General features: G+C 39.0%; 2 protein-coding genes across 2 annotated transcripts; one reads left to right on the forward strand and one right to left on the reverse strand.

Annotated features, from left to right (window-relative positions):
* Nucleotides 1-5,696: 5,696 nt before the first annotated feature.
* Nucleotides 5,697-19,309, forward strand: LOC128302382 (uncharacterized). The gene is made up of 6 exons (XM_053039193.1): nt 5,697-5,795; nt 9,632-9,919; nt 16,039-16,171; nt 17,031-17,860; nt 17,927-18,247; nt 18,324-19,309. Exons 2-6 carry the CDS (start codon nt 9,882-9,884, stop codon nt 18,697-18,699), a joined length of 1,698 nt encoding a protein of 565 aa, XP_052895153.1. The 5' UTR covers nt 5,697-5,795; nt 9,632-9,881; the 3' UTR covers nt 18,700-19,309.
* Nucleotides 19,310-19,732: 423 nt separating this feature from the next.
* On the reverse strand, nt 19,733-22,182 carry LOC128303425 (conserved oligomeric Golgi complex subunit 6). The gene is made up of 4 exons (XM_053040367.1): nt 21,969-22,182; nt 20,451-21,905; nt 20,147-20,373; nt 19,733-20,046 (listed from the first exon to the last, which is right to left on the reverse strand). Exons 1-4 carry the CDS (start codon nt 22,158-22,160, stop codon nt 20,043-20,045), a joined length of 1,878 nt encoding a protein of 625 aa, XP_052896327.1. The 5' UTR covers nt 22,161-22,182; the 3' UTR covers nt 19,733-20,042.
* Nucleotides 22,183-26,697: the final 4,515 nt, after the last annotated feature.

Consider the following 26,697-nt stretch of genomic DNA (forward strand, 5'->3'; position numbering starts at 1 on the left):
GGAAATTTAGAAGCTTATCTTAAATTTAACAAATAAATAGCTTATAACTACCTTGGCATCATATACGAGGTAACAAACAATAACAATTGAAATAAAAACAGTACCTTGCATTTTATCAATTATGATATCGTTTCCGTTTTGTTCTACCAACAAACGTGTCGCCATCATTTCGTAGATTCCGCTAGCACAGGTCCTTATGGTTAATTTTTTACAATGATATCGAAGAACTGTATAATGAAATGAGGAAAATGCTGTTCTTAGAATTTGAAGTTTTAATCTTACGTTCCGTCTTTATATTGCTGCACTTCATGTGTAACTTTTGTGATATTGTATGACAAAGACTGTACTTGACAGTCATCGTTAATTATGTTCGTGCTCAACAAATGTGTTCGATTGTACCGTACACAAATTAAAATTTATATGATTGCTACTTCGTCTATTATAGTATTCACCGTACAAAAAACAGGATGTAATCTAATTCTAGGTTGTGCTACACTTAGTATCATCTCAAAACAGAAATCAGATGACTATTCATAACACATTTACTCTATCTTGAACGACAGTTGCACAGACGAAATCGACGAAGTGTTTTTGTTGTTTTTGCAAATTCTTTATTGCAAGTGCACAACCCTGGCGGTTTGCTCTGCTTGTAGTATCACCAGCGCATGGTAAAGCAATACTGACTCACTGATAGTGACCCCAATATTTGAATTGGCTTTCAAGAGTATCATCCCACTCATGCTTCGTTTAAGTTCAATTTTCTGTGCGTTTCGTCTCATTTGCGGTTCCCGTTCTTCTAAGTAGTTTTATCAGGATATTTATCGTATGCGCATTCGGATGAAAAAGAACAAAGCAAGATTGGGTAAATTAAATGATAATCATTGTAGTATAGCAGAAAAGAAGAGTTTATTGAAATATCAGCACTAATCAGCTATAATTCGTGCATTTAAAATTACATAATGACGATCGATTTTTTTATTCCTGGCTCTTCAATTGTTTATAAGAATATTGTAAATATCATTAATGTTTCGGCTTGTCAACTACTTCGCGAGAGATGATGAAATATAAAATGAATCCATGTTTACCATGGTTCCATAGTGTAGTAATTGGATAATCATGCCCCTGACCCTGAGTTGCAGGGTTAGGGCTTTGACTTTGGTATCTCAAATATTTGTAGTTTGATTACTTTACGTGGGGGTGAAATAGAATTGAAAGGCGTAGTAATGTTGATCATCTCCCATTTTACTGAGACTATGATGAATTGTGTGATAGTTTCGGATAGTGTTTGGCGGGAGTGTGCTCGGGCATTTGTCCAGAAGAACACGCAAGTATAATGAAAAAAAAAACATGGAAGAATAGATCCAGAAAACTTCTCATTCCTAATTTGGGAAGGGTTCCTATTCTGGTCATACGTTTACGATTGTTTTCTTAAATAGCTACATTTTATAACACTTTTATTGTTTTAGTAGCTTCTCAAATAAGAATTTTTGTATTAAGTATGTGTATATTAGTAAATGATCCAAATTTAATTGCAACGACTATTTTGTATGCAAACTGTTTGAAAAAGAATCGACTACCAGGGCACTAGTATTAGTACTAGACATGCCGTCTTATAACAATGGTTATAGAAAACGACGGTTACGATTATTATCGTTTATGTAATTATGCGTGATTTTGGTATTATATAGCCACCCAAGAGTTGGAATGCATCAAAGTGTATTTATCAGATTTCCGAGGTTTGTATTGAATACATTAAACCTATTGTTTGCGTACATGTAAACGACAGAAGCAAGCTGGAAACGCATACGTTTTGGTTAAATCCATGAGAGTGATGATTAATTAAACATTCGATCAAGGTCACACGTGATCGAAGAACCGGCAGGGTAGATGGATTGGTGGTTTGTTGATCACCACATACCAATTAGAGAAAGATGTTTGTTCAGATAAAAATATTCTAAACATTTAAATCGGAGAACTTACTCTGCAACGTTAGGCTCTAGAGGTCAACATAATCGTTACTTTATCACAACCGATTCAAGAGTATCAGAATTTATTGCCCACTTCAAGTGTTTAATGAGGGTGAGGCGATTTTAAATTAATTTTAGTTATACTATTATGCTATTAGTGTTATAAAGCGCTGTTCATGTAGAATTCGGTCAGACAATTTAATGTATAGTAGCTCCACCAGTGGTGCTATATGGAACTTTTTGACTTTTATGTGTAGGTATTGGAGCACTCATTCAAGTAGTGTAATATTTTTTGCAAGTCCGTGCAAGTTTACAGTTGTTTTTGAACATTGGAACTAGAGTGTCGTAAATTAATTGTGCACACCCACTTAGAAAATCCAAATTGGTCCACGAGAAAAATTGCCAAATTCCTGAAAATCGCCGCTTCTACAGTTGGATGTGTTCTAGAACGGTTTCGGGAGTGTCAAAGTACTACTAGAAAAGTTAAACAAAATCGTCGATCAGAAACAGTGGATCGTAAGCTGAACGGGAAGGTGTCGAAGACGCTGAAAGCTTACCTTGGACTTTCCGATGGGGATGTTGCAAAAAAAAATACGGTGCCAGCATAAGTACCGTCAAAAGAATCCGGGTAAAAGCAGGCTACCGCTCTTTTCATGCATCAAACAACCCAACGGAACCCTAAAGCAAAATTTAATCGCAAAAACACGCGCCCAAAAATTGAATGACCAGGTTTTGACGAGGTACACGAGTTGCCGTGGTTGCCGGGTTGTCTCATGGATGACGAAACGTACATGAAAAAGGATTTCAGACAGGTTCCTGACTAAACATTTTATGTTGCCACAGCTCGGGGTAAATATTAGTAAATATAAATATTAGTTCGTTTTTGCCGACAAATTTGCACGCAAATTGATGGTATGGCAAGCCATCTGCAGCTGTGGCCTCAAGACACAGGTTTTCATAACCAATAAATCTCAACAGTTTACAATCTGAACTCAACAGTTTACAAAGAGCAGTGTCTGGAACAGTGTGTATTCCCTTTCATCAAGGCTCAAAATAAGCCAATAAAGTTCTGGCCAGATTTGTCAAGCTGTCACTACAGTCGGGATGTTGTACAATGGTACACGAATAACAACGTGGACGGTCATCGGTAAGCAATTGAACACACCGCACTGTCCAGAATTCCGGCCGATAGAACAATATTGTGCGATAATGAAAAGAAAATTGAAAAAGACTGGCAAAATCACCTCACAATTGGCATATTAGTGGAAAAAAATAGCTGCTGAAGTTGCTAAATCGATTGTGCGTAAGCTGATGAGAATCATCAAAAGAAAAGTCCGTGATTTCATCCGTATATCAAAATTACAAATGTTTGCTTGTTTTAGTAAAAAAAAACAATTAAAAAACTATTCATTTGATGTGAAAATTATACTTCTATGTTAAAGAATGGTCCTGTGATGTGTGACCGAATTCTAAATGAACAGCACTTTAGCTTATCAGAGGCGAAAGAGACCCAGGAGGTCCAAAACCTCTCTAATATTTGACAACAACAACAACTTTAGCTTATAGCTATAATAATACGGACATAATACTTGGTTCTAACGTAAAGCCTGTTGTCCAATTATGGATAGGATTATTGAGAAAACATGAGTGAGTAAGGAAACATGTTTAATTGTATGTACTAGAAATGTAATTTTACAGCAATTGGTACTAGGTGTGCTGCAAAGTGCACGTTGCTCATCCCTAAATAACAGAATACGACAATTTTTTGGCATACCAAAGGTACAACGCATTGGAATGTGCAAGTTAAACATGAACATGCCATTTAAGCGAGTTGAAAGGAGACGGCATCATGGATGCGAATGTGTAAAGAGGGCGCGTGTACTACATTAAATTTGTAAAACGCAAATTCGGGAGAGGAAGTCGTCCGAGTATGTGTGTGTCAAAAGTGAGTGATGTTCGTGATATCCACCAAAGCTGGCCAATCTTATCTGCTCAAAAAAACACTCTGCCTGAATACACTAATACATGCAAAAAAAAAATTGGCAGAGGATGAAAAATCGAGTAGGGATGGTAGTGAACATAACAATAGAACGAGATTCAATGATGCTCTCAGCCTTGGTAAAATCAATACTATACTGCTTTACAGTGCATTACCACTGTGGAATGGTTGGTTTGAGATTGTAGTTTAATTTGATGCATCAACGCGGATGAGATGTTACACCGTACCAAGCGTCCGCTTTTGTATCTACCATATTTTCGCGATGATTATGTTGAAAATAAGCAATTGTGTTATGTACGGAGATTTCGTTTTATGACGAATTATAACGATTTTTTGAGAAAGATCTACTAGATTTGAGCCAGAATTTTTGGGGTGGTGTTGCTTTACATGCGAAATTAGGTATATTTAAACTACTAAAGAGGAAAAACTTGTATTGACTTTTAGTCACGTGCTGTGTAAACAAGATTCCGCAAGCTAGGAACCTTGACTGGTATTTGTTTGATGTAAACCACAACCCAAGAGGTTCCCAATGGGTAGTTTTTCAAGCATTTTCATTTTCTTAAACACATCATGTGGTAAAATAGTGACAAATTGAAAACAAACTGATCCCGAGATGCGTTATCGGCATCGTACGCTTCTAACCTTGATATTCCTGTCAGCCGGAAATAGAGAGAGATATATATAAAAAGAAAGAAAAACAGATAGAGAGAGAGAGAGAGAAAAGAGAAAGAGAGAGAGAGAAAAGAGAAAAGAGAAAGAGAGAGAGAGAGAGAGCGCGTGAGAGCATTATGTGGATGGTGGTTAAGGGCCTGGAGACACAGGTGCACGCGTTAGCCCCGGGTAAAATAATTCACGCGTAACTTTTAACCGGCGTATACAGTATTGAACAGAACAGAAGCAATTGGGTATAAAAGTTTACTTAAAGACCATTGTTGATGAAGATAGAACATAATAAATATATTTATTATGATTATAGTCCTTACAAATGGTAGAATACAAATGGTAGAATAGTTATTCATGCACTTGTACGGAGTGCATGACTTAGTCGAACAGTTCGAATTTGTCGAGCTTAAGATTATGGAGTCATGAGCTACTAAGTATACTATACACCGTTGCGTAAGTAGCATGACATGGTGTACAATCCGCCATAGATACTATTTTCCAGATTAGTGAATGTTCGAAACGGTTCAATGTTCTTTCGGTTAACAGGTCTGCAACATTTAAAAGTTTTTAAAAATAACCAAACCAAATCGTATTATTGACACGTATTAGAGCATAATAATATAGTTATTAAAACCAAGCAGCAAATTTTCGAATCTCGTTTGAGTAAAGTTTGTTAATGAGAACCGTTCAGTAAAGGTATGCTTTCCTGATTTTTAGCTTTAATTAATGTCACTATTTTACCAAACTTTAGTAAAAAAAATTATTGAATGCCTTTCAGCGTAGCAACAGAAGAATCAGAAGAATTTTACAGAAGAATCAGAACTCTTGAACAACAATTCGATTGGTATCGCTGGAAATCAGTAAATAAAATGTGAATCAGAAAAATGTTTCAGAAATTTCAATCGAAGCAACCCTTATGTCCGGTTTACTGTGGTTAAAACCTCAAATTATTTTCACGTCACGTATTGCGCATAATTAGTCCCACAGTGTATATCATAGCTCCAGTTAGGGAGCTGGAACACTACCCTTTCTCATCCGTTCTCATCAGTTCTCATTAAGCGTTCAGTGTTTTCGGTATTGTTGTAGCAATCCCGGTATTCTGTGTTTTTGGCTTTGGAAAAGTAAAGTTTTCTATCATAGAAACGCGTGGACCAGAGTTAAAGCGTGTGTGTATGAATGGAAGATTTTACACTTACTTTTCATAAATTCCCGGGAAAAGGGGGTTGGTTTTTGTGCGGCATAATCATATGCAATAAATACTGCAAACGTCGAGTTGGCGCATGTAAATAATAGTTTATTACGAATTTCTAAACCGGCCACATTATACTGTTGATAAATTGTTTGTGAATCATCATTTGAGTGGGTGATGTGAGGGTGTAGAAAGTGAGAGTTAAACAGGAGCAGAAATAAAGTAAAAACTCACTCGTTTCAAATAGAAACTATTTAGCAAACGTGTACATATAGGAAGGGAATTCTCGTAAAAGAGGCATTTGACTGGAATTTGTTTTGACCGACAACTGAAATCGACGTAGAATAATTGCTATTTAAAACTGAATCATGTGGTGTCTCGTTTGATTTACTAACTTGCATGAACATGGGGCTGTGGGTATGCTGAAAGGATAGAAAGTATTGTAAAATTAACAAGGCACGGTTGTGTAAACTTTCAACTTTCCAATCTCTTCGACGTTCTTCAGAGTCGGAGTCTTCACCTTTAGCATAGTTTTATGATATTAATGAAATATGAGCCGTCGATACGGCTTGATCGTTCTAACAAAAAAAAAATCAATGTGAGCTTCCCGTTTATGCAGCCCAGACGATTAGTGGTGGTTGAAATGTGGTTGTAATTTTGCCCGATCTCTAGTTTGCTGTCTGCTAATTTGCGCGTATCAATGCCCGATCTCTAGTTTGCTGTCTGCTAATTTGCGCGTATCAATGCCGTATCTTAGTATCTGATATATGCCAACTTGTCATTGACATATGCTATATGGAAAGCAGTATGGAATGTCATTCACAACTTCGCGGGCAATCAATAGCATATTAGTGAATATATACTGTAACGAGAAAATAGAGAACTTCGGTCAAACACGATCGATTGATTTGCTTCCGGTTTCAGCCGGATGCCTTCGTGCAAGGGATCTATGACTAGTTGCTCTTGTTGGATCATTAGCATGAATTCTTGGTTTCGCTTTTGAAAATCATGAAAATGTCCCAATTGACGTCGCGCTGTAGACTAGTGGCAGCCCGGCTATGCAAAAGCATGAAAAAAATGGTTTAGATGCGGAATAATGTTCGGGAGCGTTAGTTTTTAAATAAGTTTTCGTTTTGATGTCGCAACTTTTCAACGATTCATTGCGTCGTATCCAGTTGCATTCCATCGGCAATCGTTTAAATGGAGTTGGAATAAACAAATGGCTGAATTTGTGATAAAGCACAAGATAATGGTTTCACCGTTCATACACGAACACTGGAACGAATTTTTAATTCGTTTCGCATGTAGTGCTTTGTTAATGCACAGCACCCTCCATACTGCTGACAGAGAAAGAATGCCCAATACCGAAGGTGTCGTCCGGTGTCGAGGTGTTAAGGTGCCCCTCCGAATTGTATCCATTTTAGTAATGTTGATATAGGGGTTTGCCGAACTCCACACCAAAATGGAGTGGCCTCTGTTGGTGGTGGTTTTGATTTTAAATACGCGACACATTAACGAAGAGGATAGTGGTTTCATGTGTTAATAATAACCTCGATGTGTGTACACGAGTGCAGTGTACTGTGTATTTATGGCATAGCTCGATCATCTTCGTGCTAGGCCTATTTTAGAAAGTTTTGGGGAATTTGCGCAACGCTTTTCCGGAAGTTTAAAAACGACAGAAATGCTCACGTATGTCTTATACTTCATTTAAGGTTTGGATGAAGGTATATGAAACACCTTGGATGATGCACATTCCGCGATTTATTGGGTATCACTTGACGATGTATTAATATTGGAGCAGATGATGTTGGTGCAACATTATTACTGATAGGCGTTGCCAAAACCAAACAAAAAAATGCTTACTTGAGTTTTTAGAAAATTATTCGAATTGTGTAGTAAAACAAGGGTGAAGCCTGAATAATAATTGCCTCACCATTCTCATGAAGCCGGAAATATAATTTTACGGGTTGATATTATCCGGATCAATACTGCTCGTTCCGGACGGTACGAAGCGTTTTGCGAGAGAGGGAGTGACAAAAGGGAGTACTTGGTCTGCATTATTTTGCAGATCTCCTGGTTTTCTTGGTAACGTGTTGAACGGAATCGGTAGCGGTATGCCAAAAATGGCGCTTTGCTAGCAAAATAAACGAAGCGATAAATTCGGCTTCTTCGTTTCATAATTTTAGTCCTTGTCCATCTTACGGAGGATGGTTTTGGGTACACGAAAGCCTCGAGAAAAGTGAAATTTCCGGCAATCAGGGTTCTTCTATTTCATCAGAGTATGAGATGGAATACCTTCGGTACAAGGGTGAAATATTGGATTTACAACTAATGTTTCTACAGTGCATCATAGTGCTTCGTACGAAGTACTCTGCTTTATGAAGTAAAGTTCCTATATTATTTGTATGGCAATAATCATACGCGTTGTTTGCAAGGTAAGGCTGATAAGAAACTTCACTTATCAAAGGGAAAAGATAGTGAGATATGAGCAAGCATTATAATCAGAATGTTGACGCTGACTACCTTGTAATTCGTTTTACGTAAGAAACGCCTGAATTTGAGTACCTCCTTTTGTTGACGATATGTTCAATGCCAATATTTTTCGGTGTCAAACGAACAAACATAAAACCATGGATATGATGCAGACAAAGAAGAAGGTTGTATTGGTTCAAAAATTTGCCACACATCAATGTCGGTTGGCATAGCAGTTACAATGATAGACCGGTTGACGGGCTGCTGCCCTCTGGATGTTTAAACCATTTAGGGTGGTGAGTGCCGTGATGAAACAGAAGATAATGATATAATTAATATTTCAGATCTTAAAAATAAAGCGCACATATTCGGCACAGGTGTCACAATGAATGGTTGAAGTAATTTCGCTTTGATGCAGTTTGCTGCAAGGGGTGATTTAATCCTTATCTGCTGGAGGGTATTTGATTGATTGGTCGAATGGAGGATGCTGCACTGTTTAGGATATGTTGTGTGGTGATATCTTACATTTTGTTTGTGCTACGGTTTGTTAAATTTTAATTAATATTCCGCAATTTTCCATACGGGAAAACCGATACAAAAACCCATCTAGTCTTTGGTTGCCGTAATAAACATTAACTATCCTATAAAATGGCAGGCATGTGAGCTAGTAGGTCGTTAAGATAAGAAGAAGCCAGTTGATTGTCGGAAGACTCTCTCCTTATGGGAGTTCAGGTGACTTGTTACGGGAAAAACCATTTCACGCGTTTTGGAAACATTCATCGTAGAACGTTTGATCGAAACTACACATTGCTTTGTATGTCCAGTAAAAAATATGAGATACTTTCAATACGAATAGTGGTTTTGAATTGTACGACCTATCATATAAGTGTTATAAAACGATCCAGCATGTTCATAGTCTCAAAATCAACTGAAATGGGGGTTTACTTGTTTGCAGTAGCAGTGCCTTGTCTGGTTTCGACTATCAGTTGCTAGTGTGACTTGGAGATGTTCAACGTTGCTTGCAGTGTTTCAAACATTGCATGGCGTCATGTAGTCGTCGCCCCTTGATAATCTTCGTCTTTGTACATAGGTCCCTTGTGTTAGTGGTACTTATCGCACCACAATCATGGTCGTGATCAATGCAATCGATCTCACTGTTGTCGGCGTGTGATTTGCTGCGTCAGCTGTTGCCTATTTGAATGAGTCTGCTAGGTATCAGGGCAGAAATCTCGTAAGCCGCATTATAGTTCGAGAACGGTTGGAAGAGGATGGAACGAGGTGATGGGTATCAAGGGAGCAAAACAGGTTGTTTAAAACACGTGCTTTGAATTACAAGTTTAGGACGAGATATATTGTGCGCACCAGCCATACTCCTTCCAGCGGATGGCAAGAAATCGTGCCATTCGTTTAGCAATTTTCAGACAAATGCATCTCATCGTGCCCATTTGATGGATAATAACAACTCGGCGGTGGCAGTAAAGTGTGTGAAAACAGTGGTCGCAAAACAAACCCGAGCAGATAACAGCTGGTGGTGTTGAATAACGGTGTGTGTGGTATTCTTGATACGGGCCGGAAATAAGCGTATGGCAAGATGGAGGTGTGCTGCTTAAAAATGGCTTCCAGATGCAGGTAAATATACTGAGAGTCTATCATGTGTGGGTGTTGTGTGGATAAGCAAGTACTTGTAAAATATAGATTATGTCGGCGTTTGTGATGATACGGATAAAACACACTTTACATGGGACTTGTTCCAGTAAGTAACATTCTGTAGCGAACCTGCTGAATAAATAAGCAGAGAAAGCCACATACCGTTGTTGTGAACTACTCTGAACGAATGTAAACTTAGTACAACGAAAAGTCTAACTAGCAGAATGAAACACTCTGGGAGTTAATATGTGTAAGGACAATTTTTTGGACGTAAGAAATGCTTGTTGGTTTTTTGGGGTCTTCGACGATAACGATGTCAATAGTTTACACATGTGTGGATTGTAAAAAAATTGAGATCGAAATGGGGAAAATTTTCTGAAAATGCTTTTGATCTGTTGGTACTGATCAGTTACAATTCAATTGCAAACCGTCGCAATAGATTTTAACTTACTGTGACACGATAATTGAGCGAGCGTCTATCAATGGGAGCAGCCATTTCATAGACTGTGTCATATTGCTGTACTAGTTTTATTAACATGTGAGTATTTTTTTCCACTACATCTTCTTTCATGGAGCTATATTGATGTGTTACCAATTAAAACGCGCACCATTACACAATGATCCAGTTTCGTGATGATGCATTCCATGCAGATTCGATAAGATCGCGACATGTGGCACATATAGCCTGTAACGTGGGGCGTATCGCTGCTGGACCTATTCATACACTCCACAAATAAGTATATTCTTAGAATTACGGTGGCCTACGGGGTGGCCCGGTGGTGTATATGGTAGCGGCACCGGTCGTTACAAGATAGGAACGGTCCAAAATTCGGGTCAACCCACCGTACGCAGGACTGACTATCTGGCTACGTGGTAAAATAAGTCTAGTAAACTAGAAACGGCAGGCCAAGGTTGTTCTTGTTGTTGTGGTTGATGCAGTTTGTTGTGCCAGTACGGAAAAAATATTATCTACATCACAGTGGACCCAACGATCCGTAGCATTTCGATGATATACCGATGGTAGATGATCTTCATGATCGGTCGTAAATGCATGCCTGCATTTACTCTCGCCCGAACGTCATTTGTTCGGGCCAAAGATGAGCAATTTATCACATTGCAATTAGCGTGGTTTGGCATTCATTGGGTTGCGCCAAGCCTGCCTCTTCCAGATGGTAGGAGGAGAGAGATACGAGAAATTGTACCCGTACAATAATTCATCCACTTAACCGACTAGTGCAACTACGCAGTGGGAAAATGGTTGATGAAATGAGTACTATTATCATTTTGTCGCCATTATTAGCCAATCGATGGAACGAGTGTCGCATTGTCGAGGTGCCGTGATGCTGGGTCGGTATGATGGGAAGGGGGAAGGTTTTTCGTTTCCTCATGTTATACAGAAAATAATAAACCCAGCAGTAGAAAACTTGTACCTCGATTGTGCAATTTGTATACTCGGATTTGCCTGTGGGTTGGGTATGCTGCGTGTTAAAGCACCAGCCTCAGAATGGTATGGAGAAGTGGTTTGGAGTAATAAGTTTATCAAAACGCGTTTATATTTAGACGCAGAAAAATATTTCCGCTTAAAGTGAGCAAGAGGCGCTCCATACTGCTAAGGCCTTGGAATGTGGTGATTTGGGGTATGGGTATAGATAGCAGACTAATTGGTTCACTTTCTGTTATTGAGATATTGATGTTGCCAACGTCATAATTGGTGGGAAGTAACGCAAAGAATTGGGATAGGTTTGTTACTGTTGCTGATTTTGTGAGCCGAACTAGCGATTTGTAGTTCATTTTTAAACATTCCGTTGGTGATAATTGAAGCTCCACGATTTCATTTTTCATCATAAGTAATACATTTTACAGTCTACCCTGCAATTTCGCCCGAAATGTATTAGTTAGTAGTAGTGTAAATTACAAGAATTTTAAATAGAGAGACGAGCTCTTGCCATCTTTTCGAGAAGCTCAGTCATAGTATATCTGTGGCCACGTGATGTAGCTAAACTAACAAAGAGGCTTAATTTCTTTCACTTCGACCTCGAAAATTAAACGAACAAATAAACACATTTCGTCAAAAAAAAATCTGTAAACGTATTCAACAACCAGCAGAAACGGGATGAAGTGTGCAAAGAATGTAACCAGATGGTCGGTAAAAGCTCGTGAAAAATTCATTACCTAACATTTGCAAACCACAAAACGAAGAAATGTGCAATAATTGGAGGTGAGTTTATGTTGGTTTTCGAAGTAGTGTTTTCCGTTACTACTTTCTTTACGAACGGGGAAAACGGAAGTTCTATTTGACAATATGCCAAAACTTTTAAGATAATGTAGCCGGGACCTTGAAATTATTATGTTTATTCAATGGCAAGTACTGCAACATTAGCACTGACTCATTTTATTTGTTCAGGAAGCAAGCGAACACCAAAGTTTCTGACCAATCAAAGTATTTTTATGTTGTGCTCTTCCAGAAGGTTAATTTGTGCATAGTTTTCTTTGTTCTCTCGCGTGATGATAAAATTAAAGCAGGTATTTTCCGACTCTAATTCAACCCAAATGGAAAATAGTCAGCGCAGTAAACGACCTTGACATTCGTGGACTATCGACCAATGAAAGGTGTACATGTTTACATGTACATGTTTGTGTACATGTACAATAACATTCCAATTTACCTACCACCCTTCTCCCCTTTAATCTTACCTCTCCGCCCTCCAGCAAATTCTTAAACCCGAGCATAAACCCCCCTCCCGTTCTACCATTTCAACATTAGAATGCCCGACAATCATTCCGCCCAGGATCTCCAAGGGGATTATTCCGCCCCTGCAATGAGGGAAATAAAGAAGTTTTAGTTTAGAGGGCCTTCTAACAGTGCAGTTTAGTAAATGCGTAATAACTCTCCGACACATTTGCTACGTGCCAGTAATGAGGGTAAAGGTGACAAGAACCGTAAATAAAACATTTTCGCACAACCCTTAGTGTCGCTACAGCCGTTGCCACAACGAACGTCAAATTATATTTTAAGTTTAAAGGTTTAAGTTTTTTTGGTTAACGTCGAAGCTTTGTTTCGGGTTCATTTTTTTACATTGATAATTCACTCTTTGGCAATATAGTTGAAATGACTATCTTATCTAAGGACCTGGTGGTTGTTAAAAGTAAAGTACCTGTTTTTGCTTTATCGGTACGATAAGGTAATGTAGATAGGAATGATGACTGAGAAATGGTTTACAACCTAGTACCCACCTAGTAGCCGAAAAGTATAATTTTGATTGGTAAGTTTTTGCAATAGTAGTAGTTGCACGATAAGGTACTGCCATGACAAAAGAAAGGTAATGTAATATTTTATTTGTATATTGTTGAATATATGCAGTAGATAGATAGATGAAATTACACCAGAAAGAAGAGCAAGAGAAATATTAATAAATAATAGGTAGGTGGGCTGGCGTACGAAAGAAAAACCCAAAAGGCAATGGGTCCTGTCCTTTCCTGTCACGTGTGACCCGATCACTGCGATCAATGTACCACTGAGCAGCTCTATTGTAAAGCAAAAAAAATATTAAAACTACATAGAAACGGTAGTCGAATTCGATCGTTTCAATACGGACAGCAATTGGTGCGTGTAGCAATTACTGTATCTCGGATCGAAGCCCCTAAATACGCAGGAAACCTTTCAAAGCAACCTTTCACGTCGAAGCGGTATGCGTAAACCCTAACTCCTTACAACAGTAGCTATCTTATATCCATTTAGGCGAAGGGTGTTCAGCGAATCAACTAGGGTAAACGTGCAATCTATTAACATGTGCATATGATTTGCACTGGACATTTCCTAAACTAAGCAAGCCATCAACATTTCGCACCATGTTGGTTTGGGTACCGGTATCGCACGTAGGCCGGTGCGCAAAAACGATACTTTACCCTGCTGCTCGTCTTTCACAAAAGGGCATCGTCCATCGAACGGGCAAAGAGTAACCGAGTGTGGACTTTCAATTGCGAATGAATATTTAACCTCAATTTATGATGTATTAATTATGGTGCCGTTATAATGATGAGATTAATTATCGCCACCAAAAAGGGTGGTATTGATCTGGTTGCATCTTTAACGACAGTGGCAGTAAGCCAGTGTTCTTTTTGCCTGATTTTTTATCTCTTTTAAACTTACAAACTAAACAGTTGTGGATCAGTTGATGTGATACAGTACGTTCTGTAAGGGCCGGGTTCAAATGTAACAATCCATATTAATGAAGGTGTCCTGGTGAGCGTGAGTGTGCAGCCAAACCAATGTCGTTACTCTTGATCCGATATCACTATTTGTTGTCGATTGGGTAAGAGCAACAACATTTTTGCGTCATCGGGCTCAAAATTGAATCGTAAGTTGTTGAGTGAGAATGTAGCGGTTGGCAAAATGCTGACAGTTTGTGGCCCTAGTCCATACGACGACCAGTGTATGGCTCATTGTCTAGCATAAGAACGAGAAACAAACGAAGGAAATCACCGGAGGTCATTTCAGTGGTGCCACGATGAGCACATTTGTTTGTTAATTAGTGTAAGTAAATTTGTAAACTCGAAATGACAACATCAGTTGTTTTTTTCGGAGGACAGATGGGAAGCAGAACATTAGGGAAAGGCGGAACGGAGAGTTGGTGATATGAACAACCGAGAAGTTAGTTATTTTTTTAGTACCGAACCACAGAAGTGCTTCTTGGAAGGTGTTAAACGATGACAGTTTGGACGGTTGGTGTGTTTGTGCTGTGTTAAGAAATTTATTCGGTTCTCAGTTAAAGTAAATTCAGTATGTGATATAAAAATGTAGCCATGAACTTTTTCGATAATTATTGTTTCAGATCATGTGCATGTTTCAGATTATCACAGCTACTATAATAGATATAGTGTAGTCGTAGATTCTCGTTTCAATGACACGTGCGTTGAAAAAAAATCTGTAATTAAAAAAAACTTTTCTGCTACCATGGTTTTCTACACGCCGGATTGTTGACTGTTTAATAATCAAAATAATTGCCAAGAGATGTGAACTGCAGGATGAGATCTAGATAAAGTTGTAGAAAAAGGTTTTCAAATTCTTTGTCAATGAGTGAGACAAACATAATTAAACCCACAATGTTAACTAATGGTAGACAAGCCCAATTTTTTGGCGAACATCTGTTGACCGATCAATTTCACTTTTCAACATCCCTGGTTGCAGACAATATCTATTTCTTCTATGTGGGTTTATTCAGTTTTACAAATCCCATCCCAATCAAATCCTCGGTAGCAAAGAATAATTATTCGGTTTCGTGATAAAATAAGTCTAGTAAGCCAGAAATGACAGGCATGACGTAGAAGGTCGTTACGCCAAAAAGAAGTAGTACATGTTACAAGTTATCTACTTCTAGGCCATGTTGCTATATAACGGCTTACCAAATTTATTTATATTGGGCAACCGGAAGGTCATTTTCTGCTACAGAATGTCGCGTCGGCCAATAACTTCCCGAAGTACATACCATATACTATACATGATACATAATAAGCTTCAGTGGTGCGTTATGGAAAATTGCTGTTTCGCTAAACTTTATTGGAAAATTACATCTAAAAAAAATTCAAGGAAATGTTTTATAGTAAAGAAAATTGATAAACATTGTCACCCTATGTTTACATTTGACGTTTAAGCAAACGCAATTTGTGATGATTCTTGACGAAATACACTCAATCCGCACCCTCACAAACTCATAGGACAAGATATGTGGTGCATTGAGAATGCAAATATTTAGCGTCCGTTATTGCACACTGAAAGAACAGGTTATGTAAGTGAATGTATTTTAATGCTGTAAAATCATCCCTTCTTCATCAGAAAGGAGCGTGCATACACTGGTGACGGTTGTTCTTGTGTGAAAATCAGATATAAAAGGTGGACTGATATAAGATTGAAAAGGTGAATAATATCTACAAAAAAACGATATTTATAAGATGTGGAGAACACTCGGAAAGTACGTGAATAGTTATGAATTTTGCTTTCAATTGTTGCTTCCTTGAAAGAACTTTATCAGACTGGTGTTCATTAATACAGATACATATTGGAAAACCTTTTAATATGAGCCATTTTTCACCTTTCCTTGCAGGCCAACGCGACCAATAAAGGACATAACACAGCTTGCTTCGGCTGGTTCTTCGCACGATTGCGGTGCCCTGTCTCGGGTAGTAATGGTTAGAAAAACGGACCAGCGCGTAATCAACCACAAGGGTAGTCAAAAGGTATGGAAAAATGGTCAACTCCGAATCGAAAAGACGTTGAGCAGATTGTGAACCAGAAGATACAGAACAAATGCGTTACCATCACCGTCATATTCGGTATTAGAAGTTTACAGTATGAGTCTTCTTCTTTTTTGTTTAGTTAGTATTTTGTAGCCAACTGGACAACTACAAGAAAGACAACTGGAAAAAATGAGAGTTTAAGCTTTTAATATTTCTTTTTATCCTTTATTGCTTTTACAAACAAGGGTTTGTCAAGGATCAAACATAATAATGTGTCCAAGAATTAGGGAAGCAGCTATTTTTCAAACACCATAAACAAGGTGTGCAACAATCAATCATTTTTCAATACATACAACTGCTTGACATGCCGATGTATTTATTTAAGAAGAATAATCTTTATCTTAATTTCTTTGTATAATCTTTAAGTTTAGTCTTGAGAGTGCAATTTAAAAAAATGGAAAATCCCATGAACGCTTTGAGCCAATTTAGGGCTCTTTGATAGAGCGAGAATAAGATACTAGATAATGGTTTGGAACAATAATGCTGATCAGAAATGTAAAAAGAGCGCTCAAATGAAATAATACAACGAAAATTATTTAATCTGACTACTGTCGGATTTATTTATCGGCAATTTCTACAGCTGCTAGTCAACCGTTATTAATGCTTACTGTTCTGGTTAGTTTTCCGCTGCTAATTTATTTTAGCAGTCGTACATGATGTGATCATAACTGTTGATGCTTTACGCGCGTTTGATATGAGACGATAAAGTTCAGGTACCCTTTTATTGTTTGCAGTAGCGTGATATTTTACAATTTTTGCTTTCGTTTGATATTTGATTCTGTTTTACTCCTGCCCGCAGGATCCACTGTGTGAGGTGATTACCATGGAAACGATACAGACGTACAAGGGACACAAACCAGACCGGACGGTAGTGTTTAAGGAGAAGTTCGATCTTAGCGGAAATGACATGTCACGCTCATTTTCGACTGGCAAACTCTCAATTGGTTCTCCACGGCTCTCAATCTCCCCACTGCGAACAATCCTTACAACGAGTGCCGAGTTGGAAAAGAATCACTCGAAAAGCGATCGGAACAACAATACATCACTAGGTAGTAAAGCATCATCTAGCGATCCAAAACGCCTGAGCGGACAGTGTGTGGTTGGGTCGCTCCGTCCAAAGTCACTGGACCGGAGCAACAATAATGCGAGTCCTCTGCTGCGACACTCCAAAAGTCCTTCAAAGAGTCCCTCTATTAACAGCTTGCGGCCGAGTAACGGTGGTTCACAGTCGTCGCTACGTGGCAGCACTCCTTCATTATACACTGAGTTCGAACGCGAGTGTCTAAAAGCTCATAACGAGTACCGTACACAACATGGCGTATTGCCGCTAAAGCTAAGCAAGCGTTTGTGTCGGTTTGCGGAAGAGTGGGCTAAGGTGATTGCAGCTCGGGGTGTGTTGGTACATCGGAGCAATTCGGCGTATGGGGAGAACATTTTCTGTTCGTGGAGCTCCTCCAACACGGCTGGTTCCAGTATGTTCGTGAGTGGACGGGAACCGGTCGAGAACTGGTACAGCGAGATCGACCTGCACGTATTTGGGAAGGAGCCAGCAACACTGAAGACGGGACATTTCTCGCAGGTCGTATGGAAAGATAGCCGTGAACTTGGAGTTGGGTTGGCAAGAAATCGGTAAGCATTATAGGAAAGTGTGTGTATTCGATCAATGGCGTATTAATCAAGCGTTTTGTTTTGCAGCTCCGGACAAGTGTTTGTGGTGGCTAATTATGATCCACCGGGAAATTATATTGGCAGCTTCGCGAAGAACGTCCCACCGGTGGGAGGCTTTGAAATACCGAAGATTATTCTCGACAAACCGTCAGTTCTTAAGCAAACGGCTGAGAACAAACGAACCAAAAATACGACATCATCGTCGTTGCGACTGCCTGGTTTCGAAAAACCTGAAAAGCATGTCCGTATCGTGGATGAAAATGACCCGGATCAGTTTGATGATTTTGCGATGGCAATACTGAAGCATCACAACGAATACCGGAGGCGCCATGGTGCGGTGGATTTAGTGTATGTTTAGTGCTGTTTAATCCGAGTTTGTCACTAATAGAGCATATTTAACTTAGTATAATGTTCTGCTTTTTAGCCTTGACAAGGAGCTAGTCCGAGATGCACAACAATGGTCTGAAATTTTGGCTAGAGACGACCGTTTTACCTATCGCCAGAACTCTAAATACGGCGAGAATCTCTACTGTCTTTGGTCCTCGGATAGGAACGCTCGTCCAAACGCAAGGGACGTCTGTCGGTCGTGGTATGAGGAGGTCAAACAGTACGTTTTCACGGTGGAACCGCGAACTGCCATTAAGGGTGGTCAGTTTACGCAGATGGTGTGGAAGGGAACGAAAGAGCTGGGGGTTGGTATGGGTCTAACGCGCACTGGTAAGGTGATTGTGGTTTGTACGTACTATCCGCGAGGGAACGTATTAGGACAGTTTTTGGTCAACGTTAGTCGGGCGCGTTAAAACGAATGGAACTTGATAATGTGGAACAAAGGCTTTATTATGTAAAGCAGTACCTTTCATTATTTATGCGATAATCAGGAAAGAAGCCTTAATCCGAGTAGGGAACACACAAAACTACACTTGCAAAGCCTGACTGCTATTGATGATTACCGTTGAAGGCGTTTCATTATAAATCCAGGAAACACATCTGTTTGGCAGCGTTTTGCAGTTGTAAAAAAAACCTTTTTTAATAAGTACCTTAATCAGATTATATGTAAGCTTGCGTATGAATACGCATGCAAAACGCACAAATTTGAGAAGAAAGATATATTATCTTGGGTAGGCAGTATAATCCAAGTATTAATAATTTGATATAGCACCTGCCAGTAAAAGCTTATGTAGAGAAAAGCGCATCTCTCCTGCGCAGAGCAGCAAAGTGAACATTAATTATTCGATACTTTGCTATACTACGCCTTGCTTACTATACCTATCCAGTGTGCAAGGTAGAATAACAAAACAAAAACGATGCATTGAAACAAGATACACATTATCGCTACACGTGTTCTACACATTTGTCACGAATTATCTGAAATTTCATTAAATAAAATACATTAATGGATTTACACAGTCACGCACAGAGATGTGTACAACATAGATATTTTCAAATGACATCTGAAAATATATTAATGCAGGTACAGTTAGTTTTAACATCTTTTCCACTGGTTACCACCGGTGAAACGGTAATATTATTAAGACGGCGTCAAGCAAAAACCTATATGTTTTCATGCTACATCGAACACGTCTCCCAATTCAACAATAACTAATTCCATAATGTCAGTAGGACCCAAATTTGGGTGATGTATTATGGAAATCGCCTTGAACGATTCTGACACGAATGAATTGTTCGAATTGAACCTTCCCTCTTCCGCCTATATCTTATCTTCTATCCCTATCACCCACTATCAATAATGTAACTTTCATCTTTCCCTACTTTTTGAAGCATTCCCTTACCAGAACAATGACAAACTCACATCAATAATATCATCATTTCAGGTAACATTCATTTATGGAATCGGTGAGAATGATTATACATTATGAACAATCCACCACCGCTTTTATTGACACCATTTTAACGTCAAAAATCATATTTATATTACGCCATTTTAATACTTATGAATTACTTAAAACTATATGCAGCAATATAGCTACCGTAGGGCAGCTGTCAAAGCTTCTTTGGCTTTTTGTATAGCACATCACCCATTTTTTGATGATACGGCCAGGCGGTTACCGTTTGCATCTTCCAAATTCGGGTGATGAGGCGCTGAACGTGTTAACCTTCTTAACGTTGTTGTTGTTAACGTGTTTCATCTTTAAAAAAGGTGAATTAAAAATGTTTCAGAAATCAACTGTCTTAAATGGACGAAAGCTACTGCATGTGAGTTATGAGATGAGATTAAGTTAAGCTTACCCACAAAGTAACTCCGCTACTTTTTCCGGCGTTTTAGGCAGAATCGTTTCGGGATTAGTATACCCGTTTTTGGGATCATTTATGCGTTCGTAGATTTGACGATAAATAGCGATGATCACGTTGAATGATCGCTTTTGCACCATTGCCCGATGTGCACTGCTAATGAGCAGATTCACTTGCGGAACTAACAACATTTCGGGAGTTTGCAAAAACTGCTCAAATTTAGTCTAGAAGATAACAACAAAAGTCACAGTATTGAAGAGTCACAACCGTTCCATATTTTATACAAAGTGTTAGCACTTACCATAAAATTATGGAGATGTCTGTGATCGATCTGGGCTGCATTTCCTTGGAGCACAGTGTAAATAGGGCCCAGATTGAGATTTGCCACAAGTGACGAAGCTTGTTCTGATGTCAGTGTATCGATTTGGGCATCGGATTGGGCACGGAGCCGTTCCAATCGCTCTTCCATATACTCGTAAATCGAAATAACACTATCTATTTGATATAAAGAGTTCAACAGGTACACAGCCATGTCTGTCCTGGGCAGATGTGAGGCTGATTCTTGTACCGATTGTAACAATGGATCAATGACACAACTGACGATTTTCACAATGTCAGTCTGACTGCCGGAAACCATGCTGGCAACGGATAGTATCTCCTTTAGGAGGTTCAACAGCTGACCGACACTTTGCGATGGAACTAGGTCCATTTGCGGAGGTTCTAGTCCGATCCGATTCTCATTCGGACCTTGTAGTAACAGTTTTACTTGAATTGTTAAACTGTTCAGATACATCTTTTCCGAGAACAGCTGCATATTAGCCATACACTGCTCCAGCTGGCCTCCTTTCACAATTCCATTAATCATGTTCTGGTAGAATTTGATTAAGTTGAAAATGGAATATAGAATGATGGTATCTTTTTCTGCGTTGAGAATCGTTTCTACTCGTACACGAAGTGGATGATACACCCCATCTGATAGGTTAATCATTGCCGAATGAACTTGCTCCAAAATTTCCTCCTTGTCACAGTTCTTTACCAGCATTTGAAGATTTTCCTTTTCAGGAGGCAGTATTTGATGAATGTACGCAAACATATCACCAATGTATCGTTTTGGGTCGTGGGCAAGCATTTCTATGGGTTTTGGACTTCCTCCGGGACCACAAACTGTAAGCGCGTCGATGAAATTTCGTACAACTGCAGAACGACGCGCTGTGGAATATTCGTCAATAACATACTTGAACAACACCGGTCGCTCCTGCAGTCTTGCCATTGCTTCTACGATTAGTACACCCATTTCGTTGGATTCCACGTTTCTACAATGAGACTGTGTCCAACGGTACAGTCTTTCCAGTGCCGCTTCCTGATGTAATGTCATCTCTTCCATTATTTCCAGTGCTACAGATTGATAACCGCTTTGCATAAGTGTTCGACAGTCGGTGTGAATTCCCTGTACACGATCCAGCACCTGGAAAAACTCCGCCGTAATTGATGCGTCGCGCTTCGAACCGTATAGCATTTGATGTTCGGTGATGGACAGCTGGAACCGTGACAAAAACCCACTGGCGATTTTTTGTTGAATTTGTAGTTTGGAATTATCTTCCTGAAACGAGTTTGCCTGCTGAATGAGGTCTTTGGTTTGCACTTCAGTGTTATGCAGTTGCGATTTCATGTTTTCAACCGATTGACTCATAGAGTTGATGTCATCACATATACCGTCCAACGCTTCTTTTACTTCCTTAAATGCATTCAGAAAGTTCTGCAAGAACAATAGAGAATAGTTTATTAGAGCGATTTATCGGATTTGAGTCAAGTTACTTACCTGATTGATTTCCAAGCTTCTTTTTTCGATTTGACTACGCAAGTTACGTCTCGATTGGAGAGTGTTTTCTTTCAAGAATGTTGATAGATCCGAAAGCGCATCCAACGTTTCTCGGTCAGTTTCAATACGAGATTCCAGTATTTTGTTCAATCGTTGTTGAATATAGTCCTCTTTAGAGTCAGTTGGTTCCATTTTGATGAATTGCAATAAAGAGTAGGGTTTCGGAGACAAAACCAACAACTTTGCCGTCGTGTCGTTCCGGTGCGCGGCTTGATATAATGTGGCGATGTACTGTTGCCCCTTTTGATCTGTCAAATCGTTGCGGCCCAGACAGCAAAATGGCTACAGGGTCACGATTGCCACGAAAGAACCAATTAATGTAAACATGTCAAAACTGCTCGAGAGGGAAATTACCCAGTCGGGCTGCGCGCTCTTAATTTTCCCCATTCGAGCAGTTTGCTTCGTCAGGCTGTATTATTCGATCTGGTGTTGTGGAGGCGTGTGGTGGCGTCGCATGCGTTTTCATGTGCGAAGGATGAGGTTTCTTCTTATGTGTTCCAGTCATTCTATCCTTTCGATCACGGGTTTGTCTATTCTGGCAACCTAGTTCATAGTGCATTCTCTTCCGCAATAAGGTCCCCAAACTCTGCCAAGGTTTGTAGCACCTTAATGAACACAACAAGAAAAATAGTGTAAACGAAAATGTTTACGAAATAATTTTTGTTCTTTAAGGAGCGTCCAGACTGTAGACCATAACAGTTATACGTAACAAAATTTTGTTATGTTATACTTGTTACGCGTAACAAAAACAGAATAGCGAAATGTCGAATCCATACCGTAACATATGCTCGAATTTAGCAAATTCGAGTTGTTTTGCACCGGAAACAATTTTTAAACATTGGCGGTTGATCTAAGCACTGATTTAAACTTTTTCCCATGGTTTTTTTTACAGTCTGAACGCTCCTTTACGATTGATATCATATATATATATATATATATATATATATATATATATATATATGCTTTGTGCAAAGTGTGACGTAATAAAACTAAGAAGTAGAAGTAGTAAAGTAATTGTTCTGTTGTCTCTCAAAACTCTAGGTTGAAATCTCAATGAATGAATAATAAAAAAGAAATAATAAACATAAAGTACAAATATTACAGTTACACCGTGTAGTCAGGTATTAAGGTTATTATTATTTAGACGAGGACTGCTTAAAGGATAGTTAAAAGTTCGCGGAACTTCAAGGCTGGTAATTTTCTGCAAACGAACTATTTAAAGAAAGATCTTTAGCGCTGCCAAATTGGCTGCTTAACCAAATCTGGCTACTTGGGTTGAATCGCGCATGCGAATAAGAAAAAGCCAGAGATTGATAGTGAAACGCAAAACTCTTTACCGTATAGAAAGAACTGGATATGGAATCAAATCGGATAGCGACCGGTAAATGAAGGGAAAATCTTGAAATCTTGCAGCCTGACCAAGCAAACTTCTCGAATGGGTATATTAACAGCGCGCAATCTGACTGAGAGGCTTCAAATTATGCGAATGATTCAGAGTGTATATGGGCCTTTAATAATTCTGTTTGATTCGATTGTGGAAAAAAGCAACGACGACGCCAGATAAACTCGTAAGCACTGTAAACAGAGATGGTATCATATTTGCGTTGCATGTTAAGATTCAAACACGATTCCTCAGTAACAGCGTTGTTGTGCAGCATATGCTCGAGTATCGTTAATTAACCTGTTTCGGTTAAAAATAAGCACATACGTAAATAACTTGTTTAACATTTCAATTATTCGTTGCACACATGCTACCTGTGTATGATGAAAGTAAAGTCATTTTTTATCGGACATGAGGCAAAAACTAGATAGTTACATTGAGTAAGAGGTTAGTGATTTGTACTATAATATTTCGAGATGATTAATAACAAGGACTGACTATCCGGCTACGTGGTAAATTTAAGTCGAAACGATGTGGCCGTTATAACGAAATTTAAAATAAAAAAACAATTTTGGCTTACGTGATTTTTAAGTTATGGTACATGATTTGATATTTTAAATAATTTGAATATTTCCAACGCCAGAAAGCTTTGAAACAAATATATCAGCTACATATTTAAAGTCATGGTAAGAACTTTGCTACAATAGAATGAACCAACCACAACGCAAGAGACCAAAGAGAGTTTTTAAAACGATTACAGCGAGGAGAAATGACGCATAGCTTTTGGAGAGGAAAATCATATGAGAAAAGTTTGTCAAGGAGAAAACAAAGCTTTGTTCGAGACTCGGGTTTTCCCCACCGGTAATGTAAGGTAAACTCTCTGTAATCAATGTTCTCTTTGGTGTTCTAAAAGTTGCGTAAACATTCACGAGCTATAGCTGAAATGTATTTTCAATTGGAAATAAATTCGACCGATTCGTAACAGACAGACTCACGTGAAATTTAGGTGGTGATAACAAAATGCTTTACGTTATATTTATTTCACAATAATTAGATACACTTACAAATAAACAAACCAAAACTAGGTATATCCAAAGCATGAGAAAGAGCATTTATTGTTACTTACTCTTCGCTTCGAATGGTATTCGACTCAAAATCACGAAATGCTCTTCGTTCATCTGGTGGAAAGTTTTATTCTTCAAAAACCTCATCGTGAGTGTGTTGCTTTACTCGGATCAGAACGGATGTGTTTCCGCTTGTGTGTTGAGTTCATGTGTGCGGTGCGTGCTTTTGCGTGAAATGTTGCAGTAGCTTCTACTGTAGTTGATCAATTACAAAATTGCGCACGATCGTGACGACACAGTTTACCTATATGTAACACATTACGGTTACATATACGGCTTTTTGCGATTTTAAATGTATTGAGTGCTTAAGTGTTCCGCATATACTGAAATGTCTAAAATGTTCAATGAGTGATGTAGGAATTTAAGCGAGATAAATTGATATAATCATACGCTGGATTGATTACTTGCCAACCTGTGTAAAGCTATAACAGAACTACACGCGCTTTGACTACTGCTAGTGCCATTTGTATAATGATAATTGCAAACTCCCACATGCACAAGCCGGTCACGAGCACTTGACCGACTGGAGTAACATGTCAGAGCATTCACACGAGCGATACTCTCCGGCATACTTTCCATTCCTCCAGAGTCAGCCAATCTTTCTGACACATACGCCGCTATTGCTGTGCAGGTACATATGTACACTGCGAGAGACGTGAAGGATCCTAGAACACCCGGTCGATTTAACCCATTCGTTTTTTGTCTCTGCAACGGGATTATCAAGTGTGCGAGATAAGATCTCACACATACTACGAGTGTACAATAGCGCTAAAGGTAATGCAACTGTCATGACGCTACTAGTGTGCCGCCGGCGGCTTTATTCGTGCTTTGAGCGAAATGTGTTGTTTTCCTTTACCTTAACTGTGTTGTTATATCTGCTATATTCGCCTACGTCAAAAATTTGTGTTCTCCTTCTGAATCGCAAGAGGTACTCCACCTAATGGTTCCACATCTGCATTTGATGTGCAATCTTGCACAGAAAGCGAAAACGAACAAGTTTGTTAACATTTTTGGTAGACAGACTCGAACTATACAATTTCATTCGAGGTCATAGAAATGAAGTGTGAAGTATATGGACACCAGGTCGTAATTCCCATTTCTTTTGTAAACATGTTACTTAAAGCAATAGCTTTGCGGGTTCCAACCTTGCGGATGGGCGAAGTGTGGTGATGCTAAGAAACGTGACAAGTAGCATTAATGAAAGGAAAGCAAAGAATCAGTCCAGGCAGGCCTGATGGTGTATTTGTAATGGCGCCGGTTTTCAAACGACAGGACTGGTCCAAAATCTCTGTTGACCAATCCTCCGTACTGACTGACTATTCAGCAATGGGTTGTGCCAGCCTCAAATGGTTGTTGTGCGGATAAAGAGGAATAACACAGAAACATGTATGCAAAGTCTTCTGGTTCGCTCAAACGGCAAACGAGCTTGGAAAGTGCGGATATAAAGACAGATGGGGAGCATTAGAAATGTACTCCCCGTGCTCTAGAATGATAAACATAATGCGTACTAACGTGTGTGTTTGTTCTCGCGTTTGGTACTGTTTACGCCTCCGAAGGAAGTAGTGTTGGGACTTCTGACCTTCACTAAATAACTTGTTGATGCCGTAGAAAGGTGAATTCAGCTAGTCATAACACAAAGAAAACCATGTGAGTGGAGGAAAATCGAACTGTGATGTCATGACAACGCACTTGAAACGTTCCCTGCTGGTAGGCCCCATTTCATTCTGGTGAAAATGGTTTAGCCGACTTGTGCTTGTGTGTTTTGTGTCGCATTTTCGCGGTTCGCGGTACCAGACATCTGGCGTTTCTGAGAGAATTTCCTATTCCAACGAAAATATTTGTTCAGTGTTTATATTACAAAGTTTACGATCTCTAGTTAATTTTATTTACACAGCTATCCAGGCGTCTTTCTCTTTGTCATCACTTTTTTATTCGTTGCTGTTTTTAGATTTTTTGCTCTATCCATCGATTGCTTTGCTGGTTTAAACGCACATGTCGTGCAGGTCGCACGATGTGAATAGAACAGATGTTTAAAAAATTTTTATCACATAGAACTTTCTATGGATTCTTAGATAGATAGATTGTTGTGTTCATGGATTTGTACGCGGATCATCAAGATTTATTCTTGCTCTTGTTTCCTGGCAAAACAATGTCCTTGTTAGGT

The sequence above is a fragment of the Anopheles moucheti genome, chromosome 3 (assembly GCF_943734755.1).
Source record: "Anopheles moucheti chromosome 3, idAnoMoucSN_F20_07, whole genome shotgun sequence".
Lineage (NCBI taxonomy): Eukaryota > Metazoa > Arthropoda > Insecta > Diptera > Culicidae > Anopheles > Anopheles moucheti.